The sequence below is a fragment of the Pyrgilauda ruficollis genome, unplaced genomic scaffold, assembly GCF_017590135.1.
Source record: "Pyrgilauda ruficollis isolate IOZ18807 unplaced genomic scaffold, ASM1759013v1 scaffold165, whole genome shotgun sequence".
In the NCBI taxonomy this organism is placed as follows: Eukaryota; Metazoa; Chordata; class Aves; order Passeriformes; family Passeridae; genus Pyrgilauda; species Pyrgilauda ruficollis.
In genome coordinates, this window is record NW_024515320.1 from 2,433,543 (window position 1) to 2,458,951 (window position 25,409).

General features: G+C 47.9%; 1 protein-coding gene across 1 annotated transcript; it reads right to left on the minus strand.

The window, feature by feature from the left end:
* Positions 1 to 6,179: 6,179 nt before the first annotated feature.
* On the minus strand, positions 6,180 to 24,244 carry ZBTB40 (zinc finger and BTB domain containing 40; the record flags this gene model as incomplete). Its single annotated transcript, XM_041463397.1, is given in 19 exon segments — positions 6,180 to 6,210; positions 6,212 to 6,342; positions 7,077 to 7,183; positions 7,186 to 7,263; positions 7,266 to 7,292; positions 8,286 to 8,372; positions 9,879 to 10,019; positions 10,914 to 10,936; positions 10,938 to 11,058; positions 11,061 to 11,327; positions 11,398 to 11,407; positions 15,341 to 15,417; positions 15,420 to 15,473; positions 16,441 to 16,602; positions 17,130 to 17,243; positions 19,620 to 19,708; positions 19,710 to 19,801; positions 23,569 to 23,657; positions 24,123 to 24,244. Coding segments are annotated over 19 exon segments (1,822 nt in total), but the record flags the coding sequence as incomplete, so codon positions are not given.
* Positions 24,245 to 25,409: the final 1,165 nt, after the last annotated feature.

The window sequence follows — 25,409 nt, forward strand, 5'->3', positions numbered from 1 at the left end:
CAAGTAGGTGACTTAAGGCCTTGGCCTCCTTGGGCAGAGAAAGACAGATTCACATGTTAGGGAAAGACATCACACCTGTCAGAAGGTTCAGCACAGGCTGGAGAGGCACAGATTATCTCCCCAGGCAGCCTGAAACCCGAGGGAGGGCTCTGCTTACCTTATTTCAGCCAAGAGGAGGAGGGCAAACTCCATCTCCAGCAGGAAGCCTCCAGTGGGTAGAAAACCTGTGAGCTGAGACAATTTGCACAGCCCCAAGCTAGATCTAATCTATCCAGACAGACCCATTTGTTGGCAGCTCCTTTGTGCTGCTAGCGAGAATGTGCACACTAGACCCATCCTGGCCAGCCCTCCCCATCAGCAGAAGGTTCTGGGGCCAGTAGGAAAGCATCTGAGAGGAACAGAGAAGAGCTGTCCATATGCTGCAGGCCTCTAAGCATCCCTGATCCTTAGAGGATGAAGGAACACAGGCCAACAAACCCTGAGGTCCCTGGGAGCAAGACACAGACTGACTACTCCCATTAGAGGTGGAAAGGTCATCAGACTGCCCGCAATGCTGGGCATCTCCAGGGTGTCCAGGGCAAGGGAAATAAGGCCAGTCTAAGCATTTGCGCTCTGCACAGATCGGTCCTGACTCGTGCTGATGCTCTTCAGCGCTTGCCAGAGAGCAGAGATGGCAGTGAGCACCCGCTGTGCAAAGGCTGCCACCAGTTCACTTCCCAGCCATGCCAAGCAGCGTGAGCTCCTTCACTCTTGTACTCCTTGGCAGATTTCCCACCTCTTGGCTTCTGCTGGTAGTCGTTTCCTGCACAGTCTCCAGTTTGTCATTTACATGTCACATGCTGCTGTGGGTGAGCACCTGTAGGCAATTACATGTCATTGCAGCAACACAGAGCAGGGGCAGCAGAGAATGCCTTCTGACCTGCCAAAAGCAGCTCCTAAAGCCCACAAACATCGCTCAGGACTCTGCACACCTCTAGTTCTGACCAGCAGCCCTCAGGATGTGGTTACATGTCTGACCAGTTCCCTCCTGTCCTCACACAGCCAGCATTGCTTCTTCCCAGGCACATGGTCTGACATTTAGTGGTGCTGAGCTGCTCAGCTGTGCCCATGTGCTGGGCAATTCAGATCCTGCTGCTCCTTACTGCTCCTTCAGCCTCTGTCTCAGCAAGGGCTTTATGTTTCCTCTCAGGTCACAGAAACCAGTGCTATGGCCTGATCCATGGGTGTGTCCCAGCCCCACTCCCACTGCAGATGAGAGCTCTGTACCACAGCTCACCGAGCATCCATGTGTCTGCTATTACATGGACTTAGAACTACACTTATCGAGTTTGCTTAACATGATTAGAAGTTTGGGTAGATTTCCTACTTTGAGCGATCATAAATGGTGCAGGGAAAGAAAAGCAAGACCTTCTGCTCCCAATAAAAGGAATTACTGTGTTAACACAGGAAACCAGGAATTGTGGTGACTTACTGAAGGGAGCCCCATGCAGCTGATGGTACTGGGGGTTCAGGCACATAAATTGGAGAGGCAGCTGAGCACCCATCAGCCAGAAGGTCACTGAATCCATCTCCTGGGGACATGCCTCAGATCTCACTGTCTGCAGCAAACCACCAAAATTTGGGAAAGCCCCTCTGGCTGCTGAACCAGCTCATGTCTGTGTTGTGAAAGGGCACTCAGGTTTGCTGAGCTGGATGGAGGCCACTGGAGACATCACTTCCCTTTTCCAATGCTCATATTAACTGGGGACATGCTGGCAGTCTGCCAGATCAATAATAAAATTTGCCAAGACATCAGCATCAGCTGGTGCTGATGGGGCTTGTCCAAATCACGAAGGTTTTCAGACCACTGGTATCCATTCTTCTCCTGCTCTCCCTCACAAGAGGCTTCAAGGAACATCCAAACTGCCTCTGTGCTCCCACCACTGCCATCCCTCACTTCTGAGAAAGCAGCAGATCTTTGCACCTAATTACAGACATGCTGGATTTCAAAACAGTAAAACCTTGACCCCAAAACAAAGCCTAGAGCACCAAATTTGCATATACTGTGTTAAAATAACACCTGAGGGCTGTGAAATGACACTTTACACGGGAAATGTCAAGTGAGGGCTGCTCAGGGCCACTAGTGTACCCAGGGCACTCTGACTTCTTCCAAAGGATCCCACAGCAACAGGACAGACACCGGGTCACAAATGGGAGTTGTGCAGAAAACAGACATTTCCTAGTGGTCTGAAGCTTAGTCCTGCACCCTAAATACAGGGAGACTGCACTGGTTTTGGCTGGGGTAGAGTTAACTGCCCTCATAGTGGGGCTGCGTTTTGAATTTTTGCTGAACACAGGGTTGATAATATAGAGGTGTTTTTGTTATTGCTGAGTGGGGCTTACACAGGGCCAGGGCCTTCTCTGCTTTTCCTAAGGCCATGCTGCGGAAGAACTTGGGGTGCATGGGAGGCTGGGAGGAGGCACAGCCAGGACAGGTGACTCAAACTGATCAAAGGGGTATTTCAGACCACATGACATCATACTCACTATATAAAGCTGGAGGGAAGAAGGAGCTTGTCTTCCCAAGTTGCTGTTCCATGGGATGGGGTCCTGCTCTCCTGGAAGTGTTGAATACCTGCCTGCCCATGGGAAGCAGTGAATTAATTCTGTTTTTCTTTGCTTGTGTGTGTTTTTAGTTTGATTGCTTTTGGTTTCCCTATTGAACTGTCTTTATCTCAACCCATGAGTTCTCCAGCTTTTACCCTTCAAATTCTCTTTCCAATACCTCTGGTGGGGGAGTGAGGGAGTGGCTGCGAGGGGTTTGGGTGCTGGCTGGGGTTAAACCAGGACAGAGATGTATAAATCATAGAATCCCAGAATGGTTTGGGTTGGAAAGGACCTTAAAGCTCATCCAGTTCCACCCCCTGCCACAGGCAGGGACATTTTCCACCATCCCAGGTTGCTCCAAGCCCCATCCAACCTGGCCTTGGACACTTCCAGGGATGGGACAGCCACAGCTTCTCAGTGTAACTTGTGCCAGGGCCTCCCCACCCTCACAGGGAAGAATTCCTTCCTAATTTCCATTCTAAATATACCTTCTTTCAGCTTAAAGCCATTCCCCTTTGTCCTGTCACTCCACCATTACCTGATCTAACATCCTCCATGGGATGTCACTTCCCAGTTTGTTACAGGCACTCTGCCATTTCCCAAAATGCATCTGGCAGCTGCAACAGGAGACAGTGAAGGGCAGGATGGTCTCATGATCCAGCCTGACTTTACAACACCTTCTCTGCTTCCTTAGAGGATGGGACCAAGGTCAAGAGGGGCACAGGAACCCCCCAATAACTCAACGGATCACCCAGCACCCAGGACAAGACTTGAAAAAATCATGTTTTCAAAAATGAAGTATTTTTCTTTCTAGAGAATTGCTTCACATGAAACTCCACAGCTACATCTCTCCTTCTCCATATTTTATTTTTACAAAGGAAAAAAAAAAATCATAGCATAACAAGAAACCACCAGCAATCAATATCTCCAGTGTGGTACACAGCAGACCAGGATGTGTCCTGGGAAATTCATCTCCCTCCCAGGTAAAACATAGGTGTTACTAACGCTGCAGTTTGCTCTGCTGTGCATATCTCATCCATCAAGAAGGAACTGGAATGGGGGGATGTGAGTTATTATCTCCTCATAATAATATGGGAGATGCTCAATGGACTCTGTAAAGCTGCAGAGCTCTTGCTGGGTGTGTGCTACTGGCAGGACTCTGCTGAGGATGCATCCACACAGGATCTTGCTGGGCAGAAAGGCAGGATAGATGGCTCCAAACAGGACAGGTGAGCCTGAGCCGCTCCTGATGTAACACCTACAATGTCCTCTTTCAGCTGTGATAGCACTCCAGCAACAAGGCCCAAAGGGCACAGCCAACAGCCCTGTCTGAGCTGCCTCTGCCCTAGGACAGGACTAGAAATAAAGCAACTTCTCCTCAAGCCCTGCTGAACCTTCTTCCTCCCTCCGCAGTTTTCCAGGAACAAAGAGAGATCAGATTCACTGTAATGCTCCCCGCAGATATTCACTGTAGTGCTCCCTGCACACACATAAAGGCCAGGACACCTGTAAAGCACTGTCTGACAATCCATTTCCCATGCCAGAGCACTCCCACAGCTTGTGCAGGATTTCCACAACTCCCAGCCCCCACAAAGTCAGAAAATGGGGAACAGCTTCCAACTTCACCAGCCTGTGGGACAAAATCCACTGCTTTCCTCCCAACACAACTGTTCTGAAACCACCAAGACACAGTTGCTTGTTCTGTCATTATCCCCATTGCACGTGCAAAGTGCTATGCACAGTGCCCAGGCAGGCATGAGATGGGCTCCAGCAGCTCGTCCTCTGGCCCCTCTCCTCCTGGCCAGGTTTTTCACTTCTTCACCTCAGCAACAGGTGCATTTCACTGTCTCCACATGTGGCTAACACCCAGTTTCAGGTTCTTTAAGCAGTAATATTCAGGGTTTAGAGGTGGCCTGTTCAGGGCTTGGAGTTTTCCTTCAGCCTGGCAGTAGTTCAAGATTTCTGCACAGGTGGCAGCCCAGGAGCTGGGGAAGGCCTGGGGAAAGCTCAGAGGAGCTTCCACAAAGGTGCACCTGGGCACTAGAACTAATCCTCAAGGCCTTGAGCACCATCTCCTGGTCATTCATGGATTTAGTGGCAACTTAACCTCATCGCTTCCTCCATGTCACTATCCCTGCAAAGCTTGAGGGGACAAACCATACATGGGAGCCCTTTAAGACGTGCAACACTTCAGCAGGGTTACTCATACACTGCCACACATGCAAAATGCCATGAGCTCCCCCAGCCCCTCTCCTGAGAACTCTGCTGCTCTCTTCTTCCTTCCAAGTTTTAAAGGGAACAAACTCTCACACTGGCACAGCCACATTGGCACGCTCCTGTGCCACCATCTCTGCCTGGTGGCATTGAGCAGCTGGTGCAAGATGCTTCTGGAAAGCTCCAATCTGTCCCACTCCTGTGCTGCTGTGGCTCTGGGCAGCAGGATGCAACAGGCACTGCTCACAGCCCGTTCCCGGGCTCCGGGATCCAGCAGGATCACCACTCTGTGTGTAAATATCACAGTGGCAGGGTTCAACCTTTTGGCATCAGGAAAAGGAAGATAAATGCTACCAGTCCCCTCAGAGCCACAGGAACCCTGCATCTAATTGCACTTCCTAATGGATTCAGCAAGCCATTAATTATCAGATTATATTTTAGGAAACTGTAGATAAAAAGCTTTATGAAATTTAGTCTGAAAGGAACTGGTGTGCACAACGAAGCTGTTGCATTATGCCAAACTTTACAGCAGGTACTGAGTGCATTTTACAAGGCAGTGCCGCATGTGCCAGGGGAAGTCATGCACTCATAGCAGCTATCCCACGCTCCAACACCTTCAGTAGTGCCACACCATAAGGGACACTGGCACACAGGCACAGCTCCTTCCCTTTTTTCAGAATGTCCCTGCTGAATTAGAGGGTGGTGGCAGATCTCAGGGCTGTTTGCTCACAGAAAAGATGGATATGCCCAGACATGCCTGGGACCCTCCTTCCTAACAGACCCACAGCAAAAACACGGATAGGATCAGATCTGTGTGGCACAAGGTGCCATCCAAACAGTACTGAAGTAATTTAGCACAACTCCCAGGAAGTCTCTACTGGAGAAGAGAAGCCCAAAGGTCAGCTCTTCAGCTCTGTGCTGGAAGAGCTCTCCAGCTGCACAACGATACAGGTGAGAGCAGAAGGAACAAAGCAGCCCTTACACCTTGCAGAAGAAGACAGCTGTGAGCACATCACTGGTTCAGCCATAAAGAACTCCAACCTAAATTCTCAGGATAGCTCTTTTTGGTTTCCCATATCCATAAGCCCTAGCTCTCTGTTCACAGCAGTGGAGGAACACACCTGATTCCCATTTTTTCCTCTGCTGCTTTATTTCTCATGTGTTGGAGATGAGTGTTCTACCAGCGGCTGACTGCAGGGAGATTTCTCAGGCAGTGAATGTCTATGAACCTCCCCGGTCCGTGGTTATGCTGTACTTGCTGCATACCTGGGATTGCTTTCCCAAAGAAGCCCCAAATCTCCCAGGTGGAGCAGCACACTGAGCTCCTGAACAAGCCTAGGGGATACCAGGTGCCAGGCACAGGCAACCTCCCCTGTCCCTCACGTGATTTCTTCACACATCAGAGTGACTGTTATCAAACAAATTCTCCACAGTCACTGTCACCACCTCAGAGCCAGTTTGGCTCACTTGGGATTTGGGCAATGTCACAAGTTTGGCATCACTGAAAGAGATGATGTGCTCTGCTGCTCCTTGTTCCAATGTCTGAGTCACCTGTGTGGAAGGAAGATGACCAAGAGTCAGACATGTACAGCACCACTTTCCCCTGGGTCCCTTTGCTGCTCACACCTTTCCCAGCCTCAGCTCAGGTAATAACATTTAGCTTTACACTACAGCTTCTGCAACTACAACAGGCATGAGACTAATAGGAAACACCCAACCACACACACCAATGATGCAAAAGAAGACAGGAGAGTAATTTAAATATTTCTCTCCACAAATTGCTATAATTTAGCTCCACAAGCAATCGTAGACAGTAAACATTCTGTGATTATCTACTGAAGGAATGCTGTCCCAGGGAATCTTGCACACTGGACTCCCTCATCTAAGGAAATCTTCTTGACTGATGATTGAGATATTGAAGAGGATGAGGCTGGGTTCAAACCTAGCACTAGGCCTCCAACAAAACAGCTGCAGTGTCACGGGGCGTCACTGAGATGTTAATAACACCTGAGTAACAAGGCACCTCCACACACACTGCCAATCCTCCTCCTCAGCTCCTTAAAGTCATGACTGAGCAGCTTTCCCTCCAGCAAACCCACTTCATGCCAGCACAGAAATCCCAGAGTACTGTGGACTGGGGGTTTGCATCACAGACCCCGCCAAGAATGCGAAATCATGGAGCAGAAGGGGCAACAGGGTCCACAGGGTGGATTTGGGAAGAACAAGAGCGTGGGAGAGAAGGATGGGTGAATAATGCAGTGGCTGTGACACAGAGCCGTCCTTATCTGCACAATCTGGGCAGTGGTGGCTTGGGAGAAGGTCACCTTGGGATGCTCAGTGCTGAGGTGCCCCTCCAGCTTGCCCTGGGAGGGGAAGAGCTCACGATGAAGGCACTGTCTGTCGGTGCGCAGTGCTGGCTGGTGACGTGGCTCCGCAGGGCCCCGGGGAGCGGAAGGCCATGAAGCAGTACGAGCAGCACAGCGGTTGGGAACCTGTGGGAGAAGCACTGTCCCAGTCTGGCCTGGGACAACCAGAGCCAGCCCGAGAGCACAGGGAGCTGCAAGGCCAGGGCACACAGGGCTGAAATCCAGGAGGAACTGGCATGTGCTAGTGTCCCTTCTCCTGGATGTCAAACAGTTTATGGCTGCTTGGGTTCATTTTGGCTCCCTGCAGGACTGGCATTAAGAAGCCCAGCTGGTTTACCTGCAGCTGTGGCTGTCCCTGCTCACAGGAATCCCTTCTTCCTGTTCCCTCACACCATCCAGCACTGTTCCTTGCTGGCCTAGCTTGCATCTCCTGATCCAGCTATTCCAAAATCATTACCCAACTCAGCGGTTCTCCACTTTCAGAGTGAAATTTTTCTAGGTCTTCCTCATTCTCCAGGCTGCTGTTGGCTGCCCCCTCCAGAGTCTCCTGATTTATATTCTCTCCTGCTATCCCATGCTCTGCCGTGGGGACCCACCATTTGTCATAGCCTGGCCTGCCAGTTCACTCTGCTCTTACAGCTTGCAAACTTGCCAAAGCAGGGAACTGGATGATTTTTGAAGTCCCTTCCAATCCAAACCATTCTACAATTCTATGATTCAAAGGGTCCTTGACATGGTGTCCCCAAGCCCAGGTTTGTCTCTCATCTTTCTAGTGCTACACTCCCTTTTTCTTCAGTCTCCCACTAGCTATGTAGACAAACCCAGTGCTTGGGGTTCCACCCATCATCTCCTCATGCTGTTGTGTCCACACTTACACTTTGCTCTCTTCTCTACTGTAACAATCAAACCCATAACTTTCCATGATTCCAGTAGGTCCAAAAGCTTAACATGTCCCAGCCTCACCAAAGCCAATGTTTTTCCAGTTCATCCTCACTTTCTGTTTCTTCACACTTTTTCCTTACCATTTCCCTCTTCACCCTCCTGTTTACATTTCAGATGTCACTAAGAGGAACCATCACTGCTCAAAAGGTAACCTGAACAGCAGCAAAGGTGACAGACCTGAGTGCCTGCACTTCACGTGAACCTGCAGGAGAGCCAGTGTGGGGACCAGCTCCATGCAAGACTCACACTCACGGAACTTCACATCTGCAAACAAAGCCAAGAACACAAAAACATGCTCTCAGGGTCTTTTACAAGAGACCTTTTTGACCACAGCTCTCTAGTATTTCATCACCACCACACCTGCACATAGGCATGAGGAGCATTCTCAGAGGAGCAGCCAGGAGCAAGCAAGCTGCAAGATGCTGAGATGAGCCAGAAGAGACTACTACAGTTCACAAGAATCTACTGTGACTTGCAGGAAAACGGGATGTGCTGCCTTGTGCTATCAGAGTTATTACTGCATCAGTCTCTTCTCCCACATAACAAGTGATAGGACAAGAGGAAATGGCCACAAGTAGCACCAGGGGAGGATTAGGCTCTGTGCTCTTCCATATTTTCATAAATGACTTGGAGATAGGACTGAAAGGAATATGAAGCAAGTTCACAGAAGATACAAAACTGGGAGGAACTGTTGTCTCCCTCAAAGGCAGGGAGGCCCTGCAGAGAGACCTCGACTAAACAGAGGACTCATCACCAACCATGTGAAGTTCAACAAGAGAAAGTGCCGGATTCTTCACCAAGGATGGGGCAACCCTGGATGTGTGGGTGGACTAGGCAACAAGAGGCTGGAGAGCAGCTGCAGGAAGGGACCTGGGGTCCTGGCCAGCTGGATCTGAGTCAGCAGTGCCCTGGCAGCCAGGAAGGCCACCCGTGTCCTGGGGGACATCAGGGACAGCATCGCCAGCCAGGCAAGGGAGGGGATTGTCCCGCTGTGCTCTGCAGTGGGGCAGCCTCACCTCGAGTCCTGGAGCAGATCTGGGCACCACAAAGTAAGAAAGATATTAAACTATCAGAGTGTGTCCAAAGGAGGGCCATGGCAATGGTGGAGGGCCTTGAACAGAAGCTGTGTAAGGAGCTGCTGAGGGCACTTTGTCTGCTCAGCCTGGAGGAGACTGAGGTCAGACTTCATCACATCTACCACTTCCTCATGAGTGGAAGAGGAGGGGCAGACACTGATCTCTTCTCTGTGGTGACCAGTGACAGGACTTAAGCAAATGGCCTGAAGTTGCGTCAGGGGAGATTTAGGTGGATATCAGGAAAAAAGGCTTTTCATCCAGAGAGTAGTTGGGCACTGGAACTCCCCAGAGAAGTGGTTCTAGCACCACACCTGACAGTGATCAAGAAGCATTTGGAAAATACCCTTGGACACATAGTGTGACTCTTGGAGATGGTGCTGTGCAGGGCTAGGAAATTGGACTCAATGATCCTTGTGGGTCCCTTCCAGCTCAGCATATTCTGTGATCAGGGAAAATTTCTTAATGGAAAACATGGTCTGGCATTGGAACAAACCGCCCAGGGCAATGGTGGAGTCACCATCCCTGGAAGCATTCAAAAATGTGTGGATTTGGCACTTGGGGACAGGGTTTGCTGGTGAATGTGGCAGTGTTGGGTTAATGGTTGGACTAGATTGTGGAGAGCTTTTTCAGCCTAAATGATTCTGTGATTCTCTCTCTCCAAGCAGTCATTATATTACTTACAGTGGGTTCTTACCTGTGTGCTCTGCCTTGACGTGCTTTTGGTGAGCAGTGCTGGTGAAGGTTTTGTCACAGCAGCTGCACTGCAGGGAGGAGAACTTGGAGGACTAGTTATTCAGGGTAGTGGGTCCTGTAGTGATAACAGCCCTGACAATTGCTGCAATGACAAGGATCAAATCATGGTTACCATCCAAAGCTGTTGGTTTTAAACCGAAAGAGAGCAGGCTTAGATGGGATATGGGGAAGGAATTCTTCCCTGTGAGGGTGGGGAGGTTCTGGCACAGGTTGCCCAGAGAACCTGTGACTGCCCCATCCCTGGAAGCGTCCAAGACCAGGCTGGATGGGGCTTGGAGCAACCTGGGCTAGTGGACAGTGTCCCTGCCCATGGCAGGGAGTGGAAAAAGATGAGCTTTAAGGTTCTTTTCAACCCAATCCACTCTGACATTCTATGATTCTGTTGCAGGGACAGAATGACAGCCAGAAACCATGTGGAAAGCAACAGAATGGGAGTTATGATCAGCAGATACAAGACCTGCTTGTCCTCCCACTGGACAAGCACTAACACCTCACTCTGTTTCTCCATTGTCCCTGATGAGCTGAATGCAGCTGAATCCCTGATCCTTGTATCATTCACTGCAGGTCTCCTTTCGGTGTGAATTCTTGCTCCCTTGCAGCAATGTGGAGGTCTGCTACAACATCGTGAGCTGCCCCAGGACAGGCAAAGAGATTGGCTCCTCACACGCAACCTGCTAAAACAGCCAGGAACTGGAACAGCTTGGTTATTTTGGAGACTTTCAAATTTGTCAATAGCCCTACTTTTCCTTGATGAGCTATGTGGAAAACCAATTAGGGAAGAACTAATCAGAAAGTGGTTGTGCTCAGTGGGGCAGGAAAAATGAGCAGAGCTGTTTCTCACACATGGGGCACATGTTTCTCACACGTTTCTCTCACACAGAGCTGAAGGGAGGAAGAGGACAAGATTTCAGACTATTACTTTACTATATTGTCCAAACTTCCGTCTAAACACCCCTGCTCCCAGCAACCCTACCTGAGGCATGAGCAAACTCTCTGCCAGATGTCACATGCCATGGGGAGCCTCTTCTTTTTCTTCTTGGCCATCCCCACCATCCCGTGGACATCCAGCTGATGCTTCTCCAGCTCATTCTTTGTCGATTTGACCTCGCTACACTCTTTAGCTGGATCTGCTTTCCTCTGGCGGCCTGAGAGCATTTCATGTGCACCTTCAGGCGGCAGTAGAAGTGAAAGACTTTATCACAGGCTTTGCAACAGGCTTTGCAGACAAAACTCTTCTTGGAAGAAGCTTTGTCCTGGGATTCCTTTGCTTCTTTGGCACTAGCACCTTCTGCCTTGCCCTCATCTTTGTCCAGAACTTCAAACTGGGATTCACTGTTCACCTTCCACCTCCTGATCCCAGGTTTCTGCCTTCTTCCCTCGATCAAGAGACCTATGCAATTACTGTTTTGGAGGTGACTGGGCACCTGCCCCTAAGTCTCCCATCTCTTGAATGCTCCTACATAGTTTTCCCTGCTCAGACACAGCAGACACACATCAGACATGTCATCCCATCACAGTGGTGACACACAGCTCTGCCCAGAAGTGATTCTGGCCATGCATGGTTAGAAACATAAAGACTGATCCTTGAATTTCTCCACCACACATGCAAGGGTCTGCATGAGACGCCAAGAGCCAGGGCCAGATTTTCGTAAAAGCTTGTTTCTCAAACTCTTGCTTCCCAGCATTTGCCTCCTGCTCAGACACATGAAGTTACAGCCATGTTTGCCTGAGTCTCAGGTATGATACTGTCAAAATCTGCCACTAAGAGTGGATATCCAGCCCTTAATTACAAGAACTCTCAGCAACACTTCACAAACACAATCCCTTTGAAAAGGAACAGATAATCTTGCTACAACCCTTTTGAGTCCTCTGCTCAGGGCCCTGAGGTATTTTAAGCCACTCATTATGCTCATTTCTTAGAAAGCACAAATGCCTTCCCAAGTCCCTCTAACACCATCACCTCAAAAAGCACAAGCTGGAAAATTCACCCAGGATCCCAATCTACTGAAAAGACCCACAGGAAATGTATGTATGGGAGAAATCAAAATACAAACAGATACACTTGTCTTCTTTACTATAATGAGAACCCTGAACTGTGTGGCTGTGGTAATTGGCACAGACCTCTCCTTTTGCTACTGTACGGGAAAACTCAGCCTGTGCTTGAAAAACTTCATCTCTGCCTTCCTCACTATGGGAAGAGCTCAGCATAGTGTTCCCTTGCACAGCACCACTGCCCCAGATTTCCAACCAGCTGAAGACCAGACAACATATTTCAATGGACCTGGAAATCTTAAGACACCAAGTGGTGATCCATAATTTGCAAACACATCAAGGGAGAACAGTAGATTGGAAAACTGGTTTCCAGTCTGTCCTGTTCTGTCAAAGTCACTTTGACTTGTGACATCTAAGATTTCTTTCCACATCCCTTCAACCAACCCTGTCAGTTTTTCTGACCTAAGTGAAGAATTATTTTTCAATCTACCAGTGAGATACTAACTGTCTTTTTTTAAAAACAAGACCATGGGGAGGAAAAGCCTTTTTCATAGAGCTCTTGACACATTTCTGATATCTGAGAGTAAGACCAATCTTGACAAACATGATCTTCTAAATGATTGCAGAGAGCTCTGGAAAGCAGATGGCTAGGGAGGAGGTTATAGAGTTGGCTGAAAGAGCCAAACCCTGCCCTTGCATGCACCAGCTGCCAAGAGTGACAGTGCTCTGACTACAGCAGGGTTCAAACAAGAAGCCAAGAGATTCCATGTTGTACCTCCACCAAAGAAACCAATCCTTTACTTGCAGTGCTGAGCATGGTTGGAGATGGATGCAGTTTCTTCTGCAGGGATGCTCTGTGCCTTCCAAGGGCTTTGGTTCACCTAACTTTACCAGATTTTTTTTCAGGTTTTTTTGCAATAGAGAATCAAAAACTGTTGTTTTCCTGTGGATGTGCAAACGGAATGTATCTCCACGCAGCACATACATTCTCAGAAATGTAAGGTCTCCTCAGTTTTAACAGGAAGCTCGCACCTCCCTGACATGAGGCCTGCCATTATCACTCATATCTCATGCCAAAAGCCACAAGGTCCATAAAGTCACCTGCAATGTGTGGGCCTGGTAAGCAGTGATGTCAGAGCTGAGTAGACTGGCCTCGAAATTAAGATATGGAAATTCAGTGCAAAGATCTGTAGGATGCCAGAAAGAAGCTGGTATCTGGCAATCCTCCTCTGGACACGTCATCTAGAATAGATGTTTTTGCCAAGTAAATAACATTTTCCAGGGCTTTTGTTTTTGATGATGCTTCTTGCTTGATTTTATCTCAACCTTGGCTTGAAGCCCTGAAAAGCCACTCAGTGGCAGCAGTCTGCTCTCTTTGATACTGCTGCCAGAGAGGCAGCAGCTGCCAGAGCAGTCACATTGACTCCCCAGGCCCCTCTGCTACACATGCCGAGGTGTCCAGGAGTTCACTCGGGCTGTGCATTCACAGACACATGAATTGTTGGCTCATCTGCTCCAGAGTCATGAGGGCATCAGCCCTGGCCCACCCCATGGACACAGAGTCAGGGGGAGTGGGACAAGTGTCTGCAGCATCAGAAGGTGACAGAATCAATGGCAGATAAGAAAGAATCACCCTTTCACTAGAAATCAAAGCCATGACCAGGTGAAAATGCCAGCTGGATTGGTGGCAGCTCTTGGTATGGCTAGAAGAGAGGATGTAGATCTGAACTGGGAATGAATATTGGATTTGCAGCATAGCACCTCTTTCAGGAGACCACTGAGGCAAGGAATGGGAGTGGAGCATGTGCTGTCATCCTCCAAGCCCTACAACTACAGCAGTCATCATGTGTTGAATATAGGTAAAACCTTATAAAATAAGGGCTTTGTTACCCTTGTAAAATCATGGCTCAGACCTGCTACTTTGGCTAAGCACAAGGGGACTATGGGAAAGTGACTCAGCTGAATTGGAGGTAGAAAAACAATTTATATAACCATTATATGCTCACATTGTGGCTTATGGTGGTTGGTTGAATTATATTTGTTATACTTTAATGGAACATAACTGATAATGTCCTAACTGCTTTAAAAGGCCTGGTTTTAGCAATGAAGCAGCTCTCCTTTGCACCTGCTGCGGACTCTGCATCATGTTGCTTTGTACAATTGAGATCCTTGGTTTCTTCTACCTGTGCCCTGCTCCCAGTCACCCACTCCCACCTTCCATCCAGCAGCATTTCCTCACTGCTAGAGACCACAGGCAGGCCAACAAGCCCAGGGTTCAGAGGGTGGCCTGCCCCCAGCACATGGGAGAGAGGCTTTGCCTGTCCCTTCCACACATGAAACGATGGCAAGTGTCAAAGCCATGAGGCTTGTGCTCATTCAAAAAGACCGATGGCCTTGACCCAAATTTGCATATAAAGTAATCAAACCTTCTATCCCTAAAAAACCCAACACATTAACAGCAAACTGCTTTTTGCTCTAACTCCCCAGCAATCGGATGGCATTTCTACACCTCATGTCAGCTAAGCAGCTCTGGCACCATGAGAAAATAGGAATGGATTGGGCCTGTACTTGGCTAAAAACCCCACTGTGCCCATCCTAGAGGACTCTGCAGTCCAAATAATCTGGATATGCTGAGAAACAGATGAAAATATATATAAGCAAACAGAATAAGCAAGTCACATTTGCATCCTTTCTGGGAGAACACACACCTGCAATTACCTTCCTGACCCTCTGGTATCCTTGTATGCTTGTCATTAAAGCACCAAATTCAGTTAAGCATTTTTCCTTCAAATAATGGATGCAAAGTTACAACTGGGCTCAGCTGGAAAGCCTCCCACAGCTCAGGGCAGGACTCACATGTGGTTATTGCTCTGCATTTGTTCTGGAGTTAACAAATTGCTATCTGCATGTGTATCGTCCACAACTTTGCCAAACTAGTATAGCATGTAACACTGTCCTTCTGCTGTCAGACCCTCACAGGGAGGTATTTATCTGTAAAGTGCATACAGAGCAAGACCAAATTGAAGCATTCTAAGAAAATTAACTCAGAAAATAGTCTGGGACTACAAACTGCATTGTCATGGTCATCTTTGCACTAGAAGAGTGTGCTCTGCCATGACCTTTCCTCTGCACATCTAATCTGAATCTGCCTTCTGTCAGCTTAAGGCCATTTTGGCCTGGTCTTGTCACTGCTTACCCTTACAAAAAGTCCCTCTCCAGCCTTCCTGTAGGCCCTCCTTTTTATAAAATACCCAATAAAATATCCGGCACACTCTCACTTCAGCAAGGGGGCACTTCCAAATTTGGATGGCTTCCCCAACTTAAGCAATGACCCTTGATCTCAGGGCACATTGGGACCTGTCCACCCTTTGAGCCTCAAACCATGCCCACTATGAGAACATCCCGTCATGCCTCTTTCACTGCTTCCCTGAGCCCTGCCTACCCCAGAGCCAAGCCCTTCAGGTCCTCTCTTTGCTGGATGGCTTGCAGATCAGCTTGTGATGCCACAGGATGATCTCAATGGCTGTGTTCTCACTGATAGCCACTGAAGGTGAAAATAAAAAGCAAAGGTATTAAGAACACAAACCCAAGAGGAACCTGAAGCTGAGCTGTTAGCAGAAGTGACTTCTTCATGGCACAGAAAACTACCACATTCAAGCTCTGGTTGTACTAAGTGCAGCACTGACAGCCAGCATGAGGTACTTGCAGACCTTCCTTCTCACTGTTTGTCCAACTTCGGGCAAGAAGATCAGGTTTTCCAAAGTATGTTGCTGAAAGAGACAGTGACAACTTCAAAAGGCAAGGCATGGTTCTCCCAAGACTCAGGATTTCTTCTCTCCATGGTTATAGAGATTCCAACTTCTGCAGAGAACAGGCACTCCTAGGCACAATTTGCCTCATCTAAGGACAGACACATGATAATTGGCTGGATGCACGGGCGATCAGAGGCGCTGGTTTTTCCAGTCAGAACACAGAGGGGAGAGGAGAGTTCAGATGGAGGCACCTGGCTGCAGGTGAACCCCAGCTCTGTGCTCACAGGGCCAGCACACAAAGTCAGGCTCTGCTGCAGAGACCACCAAACTGACTACTCCTCACACTTGTGTGAGAGTTTGACAACAATTCAGAGGTATAAGCACAGTTTAGGTTTTAAAGCAGGAAAACTGAAAGCCAAGGCTATAGGGAGGACAGGATGGTGGCTGCACAGAGACCTCTGATCAGCCCTGGGCTCTCAGACTGATGTGCCTCCAGCTGACTGTTACCACAGAATGGTGGCCAGCTCTCAAAGGTTTGCTCATTATAAAACCTGCACACACAGAGCCACAAGCAAAGCATCTGTGTTTTCCAAAGTGCTTTTCCAGCTATAACTGGAAAAGTTATAGCTGGAAAACACCAAGGACATGGGTGTTGAGAGCCACTGTAAGAAAAGAGGTTACTGGCCAGGGAGGGATGAGGAGTTAGAAAGCAGCTGCTGCCAGCAGCAGGAGAAACTCAGGGAAAGAGTAGGAGGACACTTGTGAGGAAGAAAACTTCTGAGCTGGGTTGTTTCTAGATATACTTCATGAACAGTTTCAGGGATGCAGATTCCTGCACAGCCATCAGCAGCTGCCAAACAGCAGAGACAGACAAGGACTGCTGCTCCAACACTGCCAACACAAGGCAGGTGAAACCACCACCTGCTACTCACAACCTGCTCCATCACCTTGGAGAGACCCTTAGGGAGGCACTAACAGGGACCCCATCCACCTGCTTCCTGCATCACACTCAGACACAGAATCCCCGAGAACTACAGAATATTCTGACTTGAAAGGAACAAGGGCGTAACCGAGGCTCACCCAGACCCAGCCTGCCCTTGCTCCCACCTGCTGCAGACCTGGCTCACAGTGCAACTGAAGTGGTGACCACTTAGAACCCAAACACATCAGGCATTCCCTCAGCTTGCCGTGAACAAGCATCTCTCCTCAGAGCCCAAATCAGCCACTCTTAGTTGCTAATCTTCAGCTTCATATACATTACCCTGCCTCACTCCCACTACAGAATACTAAGGAATCATTAAACCAAGTCCTGCTGGAGGACTGCCCCAAACCCAGAATGGCAGGTAGTAAATCAAGTCCTTAGGAATTCCAGTATTTCCCCCCAGATGGGGATGAAAACTCTGTATCTGCTTGCATAAGTGCAGCAGTCTGTTCATCTCTCTCTCTGCTCCATGCAGCAGAGATACCCTGCAGCAGCACCTCAGCGTCTGTCAGGAGCTCCACAAAGCTCTCTCGGTATTGTCACAACACTTTGGCCCTATAATCCTCTGGGCTCCATTTGCCTGAATTCAGTGAATGGAAAAACAAACAGCTCAGCTTCCAGCACCTTCCCAAAGGGCTTCAAAAGTAGGGGAGCCAGGAAAGGTCCAGGCACCCAGTCCTCCCTAGGTCACTAATGCTCAGGGCCATATGCTCAGCACACCCAGATTCACCTTCAAGCAGAGGACGAACATGACAAATCAGAACTTCTCCAATGCAGAGACAATACAGAATATCTTCTACCCCCAAATGCAAACAGAAATGCATCTTTGGAACCCAAATGTCTCCTGAGTATCAGTCCCAGTCTGAGCCCAGAGGAAGAAAGTCTCAGTGCTCAGCAGATGAACATGTGGCCTTGTCTGTGAAGGCAGCACCGCCAACACCTCAAGATGTTTACCAGCCTCTTCTGATAGCCTGGAATCACAAAAACTGACTCTTAACCAGACTTTCATTGTAGGAGGTCTGTAAGTCAGTGTTTGATCCACTCCACCAAGAAGGAGCTTGGAAATGCCCTGGCTCATGTCCCTCTCATGCTCTTGTATGACTACCAAACACACCAACATTTTACACTCAGGTGGTCCAAGGTAATCAAGAACTCAGTTGCCCTTTGTTAAAATGTTAAAGGCACACAAACCAGACTTACGATTGCAGAGCAGCTGTAGCACTTTCTTCTCCCTCTTACACAAAAAAAAAAAAAAAAAAAAAAAAAAGAAAAAAAAAAAAGCAACTTTAACCTCATTCCTTTCTCCTATCTAATTCTAAGCTGGATCTGCTGAGTTTGCCTTGATGAATCAGAAAAGTGATGACTCCAGAGTAAAACCCCATCCCTTTAAAGACACCCCAGCATCAGGACATGATAGACTAAGTCAGGAAGAGTTTTATTCAGGATAATGAAGAGACTTGGGCAAAATCTACTGTGTCTCAAAAGTAATCTAGGATTGTACTTGTCACTTGATAAATAAAACTGGAAATTGGCAAATATATTAATCTGAAAAGGATTTTTTTACCATTGCAGTTACTAAGTTGAAGAAGATGCACAGTTATACTTCAGTGGGAGAAACCAAACCCAAAACCTGTAGTTCATCCCAGACATTCATGCATGATTTTTGTGCTTGTGTCTTTTAATCATTCTGGTTTGGTATCAGCCAGAACAATCCATCATTCCCACAGCACTACCTGGGAGAAAAGCAGGAAGCACAGCTTGGGAAAAAAAGGTAAAGTCTCTGGGACCCAGAGAATACAGTGCCATGTAAGAAGAGAAAACTCTCCGGGATGAGAAGGAAGCAATAGCAGGCTGGGGGGATATTCAGTGGAAGAGTCTGAGCTACTATGAACAGCTCCCTGAAAAAAGGCTTCTTGGAGACATCAATCTGATCCCCAGCAAAGCCAAGGGAAATTCACAGATGAAATATTTTCCTTCTTCTCCCATTGGAATGTTTCTGATTTTATGACACAAAAGTGAGTTGTTATGAATACACTCACTGCTCTGCCACCATGCCAAGGTGATCTCAAGAACCAGCACATGCCATGTGCCACAGTGCAGGACCTCCTGCTCCCTATTAGCTGGACAGCATGGGACACCAAAGGTGCCACCAGTTAATTCATCAGTTGCCAGCAGACTCAAATCATCCTCTCTCTCTTCATTTTCATCATAAGAAATATCTGTGCTTCTGTTTGTTCAAGCTGCAATTTGAGGAAATTCAGTTCTGTGTAATTAAGTAATGCTCCTCCTTGGAATGGGTATTACCACGAGATAATTAACCATGCTGGGAATCTGGTGTTTTGAGAAAGCAATCATGCTTAACAAATGACAAAGCCAAGTGCCTGTTGGGAATATTTGCTACAGAGGAAATTATCAGCATTATGAGTGCAGTTTTGCTTTCTATTAAATCCTCATTTACATTTCACTGCATGTTAATTTAGTTTTAAATTTTATATGACTTCTGGGTCTCTTGATCTGAATTGTTCAGGGTGTGCCTAAACCCACCTAAACTTGGAAGGTTGTCCCACCAGGCAAAAGATGGGGGCTCCTGAGTCCCTGAGCCATCACAGGCAGGCAGCAAATAATAAAATCCCACCAAAATGAGTAAGAGGAGTCATCCAACAGAATGATGTGTAATGGGGACGCTAAGTGTAGGATTCCCATCAGCACACTCTGCTCCACACAGGAGACCATGAGTCAGTGACCAACACAAGCAGAAATGCTACCTGGATCGAGGAAAGAAGCACAGGCCAAATAAATTTTCAACCCCATCTTCCTCAATCACAAGGAATTCCAAGTAAGACACTGTATTTAACGTCAAGACATCTCCAGCTTAAGGGAAGTTTTAGGTATTTGTTTTCAAAGGCAGTCACTACCATACAGTAAAGTCACCAGTGGAAGTTTAGTTTACTCCTACCTTTACCATCAGAGACGTTTGCTCTTGCCACCAAGTTGTCTGGCAGAAGCTGGAGTCCAGGGAAGGATGCTTTCACAGCCTCCAGAAGATTCCACTTCCAGGGTTTTCTCTTCATCCACCTTCCTGATCAGATTGTCCATGGCTTCCCTCTGAGAGCTGCCTTCACAGCCATCCAAAGCTACCTGTAATAAAGAAACAGCCACAAAACACATGACAGCCTCCTACGAACTCTTGGATCTGAACAGAGATAGAAAAACAGCAACAGTACCACAATACTGCACTGGATCCCTACCCACTGGTTACACAATTTAACTGGAAGGGGTTGTAGGGTGGCAGTTACAGAACACCCAAACATGGCCAAGGCGTAACAGACGTGACACCTTGAAAACAAACCTGGTGGGTTCTTCCACCAAGTCTAGCTCTTGGAAGTGGCTGACAAGCAAAAACTACTTTAAAAAAAACCCAAAAGTAAACTTAAAGAGAGTGTTCAAAACAACATTTCAAGTAATATTTTTAGCGAATACTTTTTAACTGTCAGTCTTGTTTCACTTGTCTCTGCAATTTTTCTGCTTGCCATCAAAAAATTGATGGCCAGAAGAAAATACTCGTATTATTTAAATAAGCACCTATTAACTGAATTATTATTTCTGTGACAAGGCCACGTGAAACATTTCTTATGTGAGATGCAACCGCAGTAGTTTGGAAAAGCTCTACGATGGCAGTAAAATAACTAGAAGGCTCCTACAAGGGAGAGGCACTTGTCAAATACAGGCTGACCTCCTTTCCACCAGCACTGTGCTCCTGAGCAGAACCTCTGCAGGACACCAGCCCAGTTCCTGGATGTCAATAAGCACTACAGAGTCCTATCAATAAAATGATTAATATCTGTCCTAAAACTAGTTACATTTTTGCTCCCTTTCCCCTGGTTGGTAAGCTATTCCACAGCCTCATTCCCCTGCTGATTTTTCTAATTTTCGGCTGAAATTTATTCATGGCCAGTGTATGTCTGTTCATGTGCCAATATTATCTTTTAGCTTTAAAAGCCTTTTAAACTCTCTGAGGTGTTTACCCTACCCTTCCTCTTTGATTTCATTATAAGAGCATGATCATATTCCCTCTCAGTCTTCATTCCCCTTGTCTTAAGGCAACTCCTCTTATGAAACAGCTTCTACACCCCCCTGGACTTCCCACTGCAGATCTGTCAAGTTCCAGTATGAATTCACCTTTATTGAACCGGACTGGAATAGAAGTTTTCGATGAGGTCTTTACTCTTAGTTCTTATTACTGCACCCAACGCACACCCTTCACATCATACCGCCACATCAGTCAGTTCTCACTACTCAGCTCTCCAGCCATGGAACTGGAGAACTGGATTAATGGAATATAGAATCCTAGAATCATTTAGGCTGGAAAAGCCCTCTAGGATCATCAAGATCAGCCATCAACTAGCACCACCACCATGTTCACCACTAACCCATGTCCTCAAGTTACCACATCCACATATCTTTTAAACCTCTCCATGGATGGTGACTCCACTATCCCTGCCTTGGGCAGCCTATGCCAGTCTTTGATAACCTTCACAGTGAAGAAAATTTTCCTAATATCCAATAAACCTCTCCTGGCACAACTTGAGGCTATTTCATCTTATCCTGTTACTTGTTACATGGGAGAAGAAACCAACTCCCACCTGGCTTGGACCTCCTTTCAGGGAGTTACAGAGAGTGAGAAGGTCCCTCCGGAGCCTCCTTTTCTCCAGGCTGAGCTGCCCCAACTCCTTCAGCCACTCCTTGTGTTCCTTCTCTGGACACTTCAGCTCTTGAGTGACTTTTTTGTTATGAGGGGCCCAAAACTGAACACAGTTCATTCTTGTCTCTCTTGCAAATCCTCCTCTATGTAGGCAAAAGATTTTGATTGTGCTCATCATCAAGATTTGCTAAACATGCCTTGGTATTTTTGTGTCCATAAGATCAGTGTTAATATTAAGTATCAAGAATCCCACTAATGACCTTGCTACAAGTTGTGAGTCCTGCCTTCAGCACAACCTGCAGATGTTTACCAAAGAAATGCATCCTTTTTAGCATCACTGTTTCTCCTAGTTTAACAATTTCCGTACATGAAACTGAAATGCTTTGCTCTAGATCTAGACCAAGGCAGGAAAGAAAACCCCATTTTTACCTCATCAAATAAAGAACCCAGGTCAAGCAGAAGCAATTTAGTGAACACCTGAGAGGGACCAATCTGATTTTTATTTATGCCTCAACATATGTTATGTTCTTATAGAGGCTGTACATGCGCTTGCAACCCTGTCCCCAGGAAGGCTTCGCCTGGCAGCCAGTCAAGGTCGGACTGTCAGTGACACCGCCCCCGCCACTTCGCCAGCGGGGCAAATGCCGGGAAGGGTGTCGGTGAAGGATGCTCAGGAAATGAGACTGTGGGAGGAACGGCAACACAACAGGACCCATTTTCTTTGGGTATCTTGGAGGGAGCGGGGGTTTGCCTGTAGGGTCCGCTCAGCCCTTCTCCCTCCTTCTCGCCTTTTCCTCCCTGTGGTCCTGCTTCCCTGCTTCACCGTTCCCGAAAAACCAGGGCTTGTCATCGCGACGGCCTCGTGCTCTGCTGCCTCCCCAGTGAAGCAGGAGCTGCTGCAGCCAGCTGGCGCTCATGCCTCCCGGGCCCAGCCTGCCCGCAGCCGCGCCCGCAGCCGCCTCCCGCAGCACCGGTCCGCTTGCCGCTGTGTTTCGTGCGCTGCCGCCGCAGCACAGCCCGGCACTGCGGTGAGCGGCCTGTCGCCGCCGCCTCACCCAGCCGCAGCCATCGCCCACGGCCGCCGCGCCCCGACCCTGAAAACCCGTGGCTGCTCCAGGGGGGTGCCCGTGGCCACGGCAGCCCCTTCTCCCCGACGGAAGGAACAAGCAGTCTGCTGCTGCTGCTCGAAATTCATGCCCAGCCCACCACAGGAGCTACGGAGACGCAACGCGGTTCACAGCACACACGCTCTGCCTGCTAAGCTGATGCCGACAGACCACCTGGCTTCTTGTGGTAACGCTGTCCCTGTCTTCTGTTTCTTTCTCCTTCTTTCTTATCCTCTCTCTGCTCCTTTTCCTATCCGCCTTACTAGGAACACTTAACCTTTTTTATCAATAAACAATTCTTCGATATACTGCTGCATTTGTATTTTATTTTTGTCCAAGAAATCTATCAGAAGAATCCTCCCCCTTTTATAGCAGAACAGGATGACACCCTTTACTGCATTTGCTCCCTTTTTTTTTCTTTTTTTTTTCCTTACAAGTTTGACCTGTATGTGCTCTCCTGCCTGTCCCAAAGAGATCAGATCACTGCCTTTCTCTCCAAAATGTCTGGTCCTGCTCATCAACTGTCGGGACCACTCTTAGCTTGGAGAATAATAAGTAAGCAGCCTTCTGTCACTTGCATGACACGGGTGTCAGTTCTTCTCATCTGTTCACAGAATCACAAAATAGTTATGGTTGGAAGCGACCTCTGGAGATCATATAGTACAACCCCCCTGCCATGGCAGGATCACCCAAAGCAGGTGACACAGGAACTCATCCAGGGGGATTTGGATTGTCTCCAGAGAGAGACTCCACACCCTCCCTGGGCAGCCTGTTACAGTTGTCTGCCATTCTCAATGAAAAGAAGTTCTTCCTCATGTTGAGGTGGAGCTTCTTATGTTTTATTTTATGGCCATTGCTTCTTGTTCTGCCACTGGGCACCGCTGAACAATCTGGCACCATCCTCCTGGCAACCTCCCTTTGAGATATTTGTATGCATTAATGATCCATTCTCCGTCTTCTACAGACTATCCAGGTCTCTCCTAAAAAGAGAAATGTTGCAGGCCACTCATCACCTTTGTAGCTTCTGCTGGACCCCCTCCAGTAGCCCCTTGTCCTTCTTGGGCAGAACTGGACACAGCACTCCACGTGCTCCTCACCAGGGACAAGTGGAAGGGCAGGATGACCTCCCTTGACCTCCTGGTCACAGTCTTCCCAATGACCCCCAGGTTCCCACTGGCCCTCCTGGCTGAGAGGACACACTGCTAGCTCATGGACAGCTTGTCACCCACCAAGATTCCCAGGGCCTTTTCAGCAGAGCTGCTCTCCAGTAATTCAGCCCCCAAACTGTTCTGGTACTGGGGATTATCCCTCCCTAGATGCAGGACCCTACACTTGCCATTACTGAACCTCATTTGGTTTCTCTCCACACAGTTCTTCAGCTTATCAAGGTCCTGCTGAATGGCAGCTCAGCCTTCAGGTATATCTGTCACTCCCTCCAGTTCTGTATGATCAGCAAACCTGCTCGGGGCCCATTCTATCCCTTCATACAAGGCAGTGATAAATAAGTTGAATAAGTGTTGATCCCTGGAGAACACCACTCACTACAGACTCTCAGCTGGATTCTATTCCACTGTTCACAACCCTCTGCCATTCAGCCAGTTCTTTATCCATCTCACTGTCCATTTATCTAAACCACGTTGCCTGAGCATACCTTCGAGGATGTTGCGGGAGACTGTATCAAAAGCCTTGATGAAGCTGAGGAAGACACCATCCACTGCTCTCCCCTTGTCAACCCATCCTGCCTTGCCATCATAGAAGGCTTTCAGATTGGTCCTAATGGATTGTTGAGAGATGTCATTTGAGTTGTGATTTTCCTTCACATGCAGGAAATGTGTGTTTCTGTGTTTCTCCTAGATCAGGCTCCAGGCTAAGCCATGAATGTGCAGGTCATCTCCTCTCCTTATTTTTTTTTTGGTCAGACAGTATCTGCTGTGATGCCCAGCAGCCTGATGTGCCACAAGCCTCTCCATAGCTCCACAGTACATTTGTTTGCCTGTCAGACATTTCAGCCATTCCCTGAACGTCCTAAAGCTCTTCCTCAAGTTATTCACTCACTCAGGTATATAACCTCTCATATAAGATCCTCTCTCTCATTCAGGATGCAAACGTCAGACAGTTCCCCTACCTTAAACATAAAAGAAACTAATCCAACAGCTCCTCCTGTGCTCTAATGAGCACCTGAACTCCTTAATTAGTTTCTCTCATTTCTAAAGATCTGTCCTTTTATAGACCAAACTCTGCTAGTGAACCTGCTGATGTGATTTCCCCTTCAATTCACACCAACCTACCTCTAAATCTCTTAGTCTGAAGTCCTCTTCTGAGAAAACACAAGAAGAGGTACAAGAGCAGCATCCTTTGGGGAGCTTTTGCAGTAACCTACCACTACTCCCAAACAGAAGAGATGTCCCTAGCAGTGGGAGATGCAGTGGTGATATTATAAGACTTATTTTGACATCACCAGGTGAGACAATTAGAAAACATCCCCCAATTCTGCTTGCAGTAGGATTTTTCCATCCCCAGTGTACCCAGTTAAGATTCCTGCAGTGGCCAACAACCTGCTTGTACTATCCCTAATACCTGCCTGAGCTCTGAAGCAGCTTGGTTTGATCATCAAGGTCTGCAGGCACTGGAGTCAAAAGGGAGAGAAACCACATAGCTCAGAATACCCAGGTGCCTTCTAGAAGAGAGCCTAAACAGAAGGAAAGGGCTGATGTTTCTACTACCTTCTCTAACACTCTGACTTTCTGGGTTCAGTGCTGTGTTGTGGACTGATCACTCTGAACTCTGAAACTACCTAAGCGGTGTGGTGCACCATGCAGGAGAAGTTATCCACTCTTCCTCTGTATCCACTTCATTTCTCTTAAGTGATAACCTGTATTCAAATCCTCTACCCCTTCCCAATTACAGAAACACCAAAAAAACCACAGAAGTTAAGTAC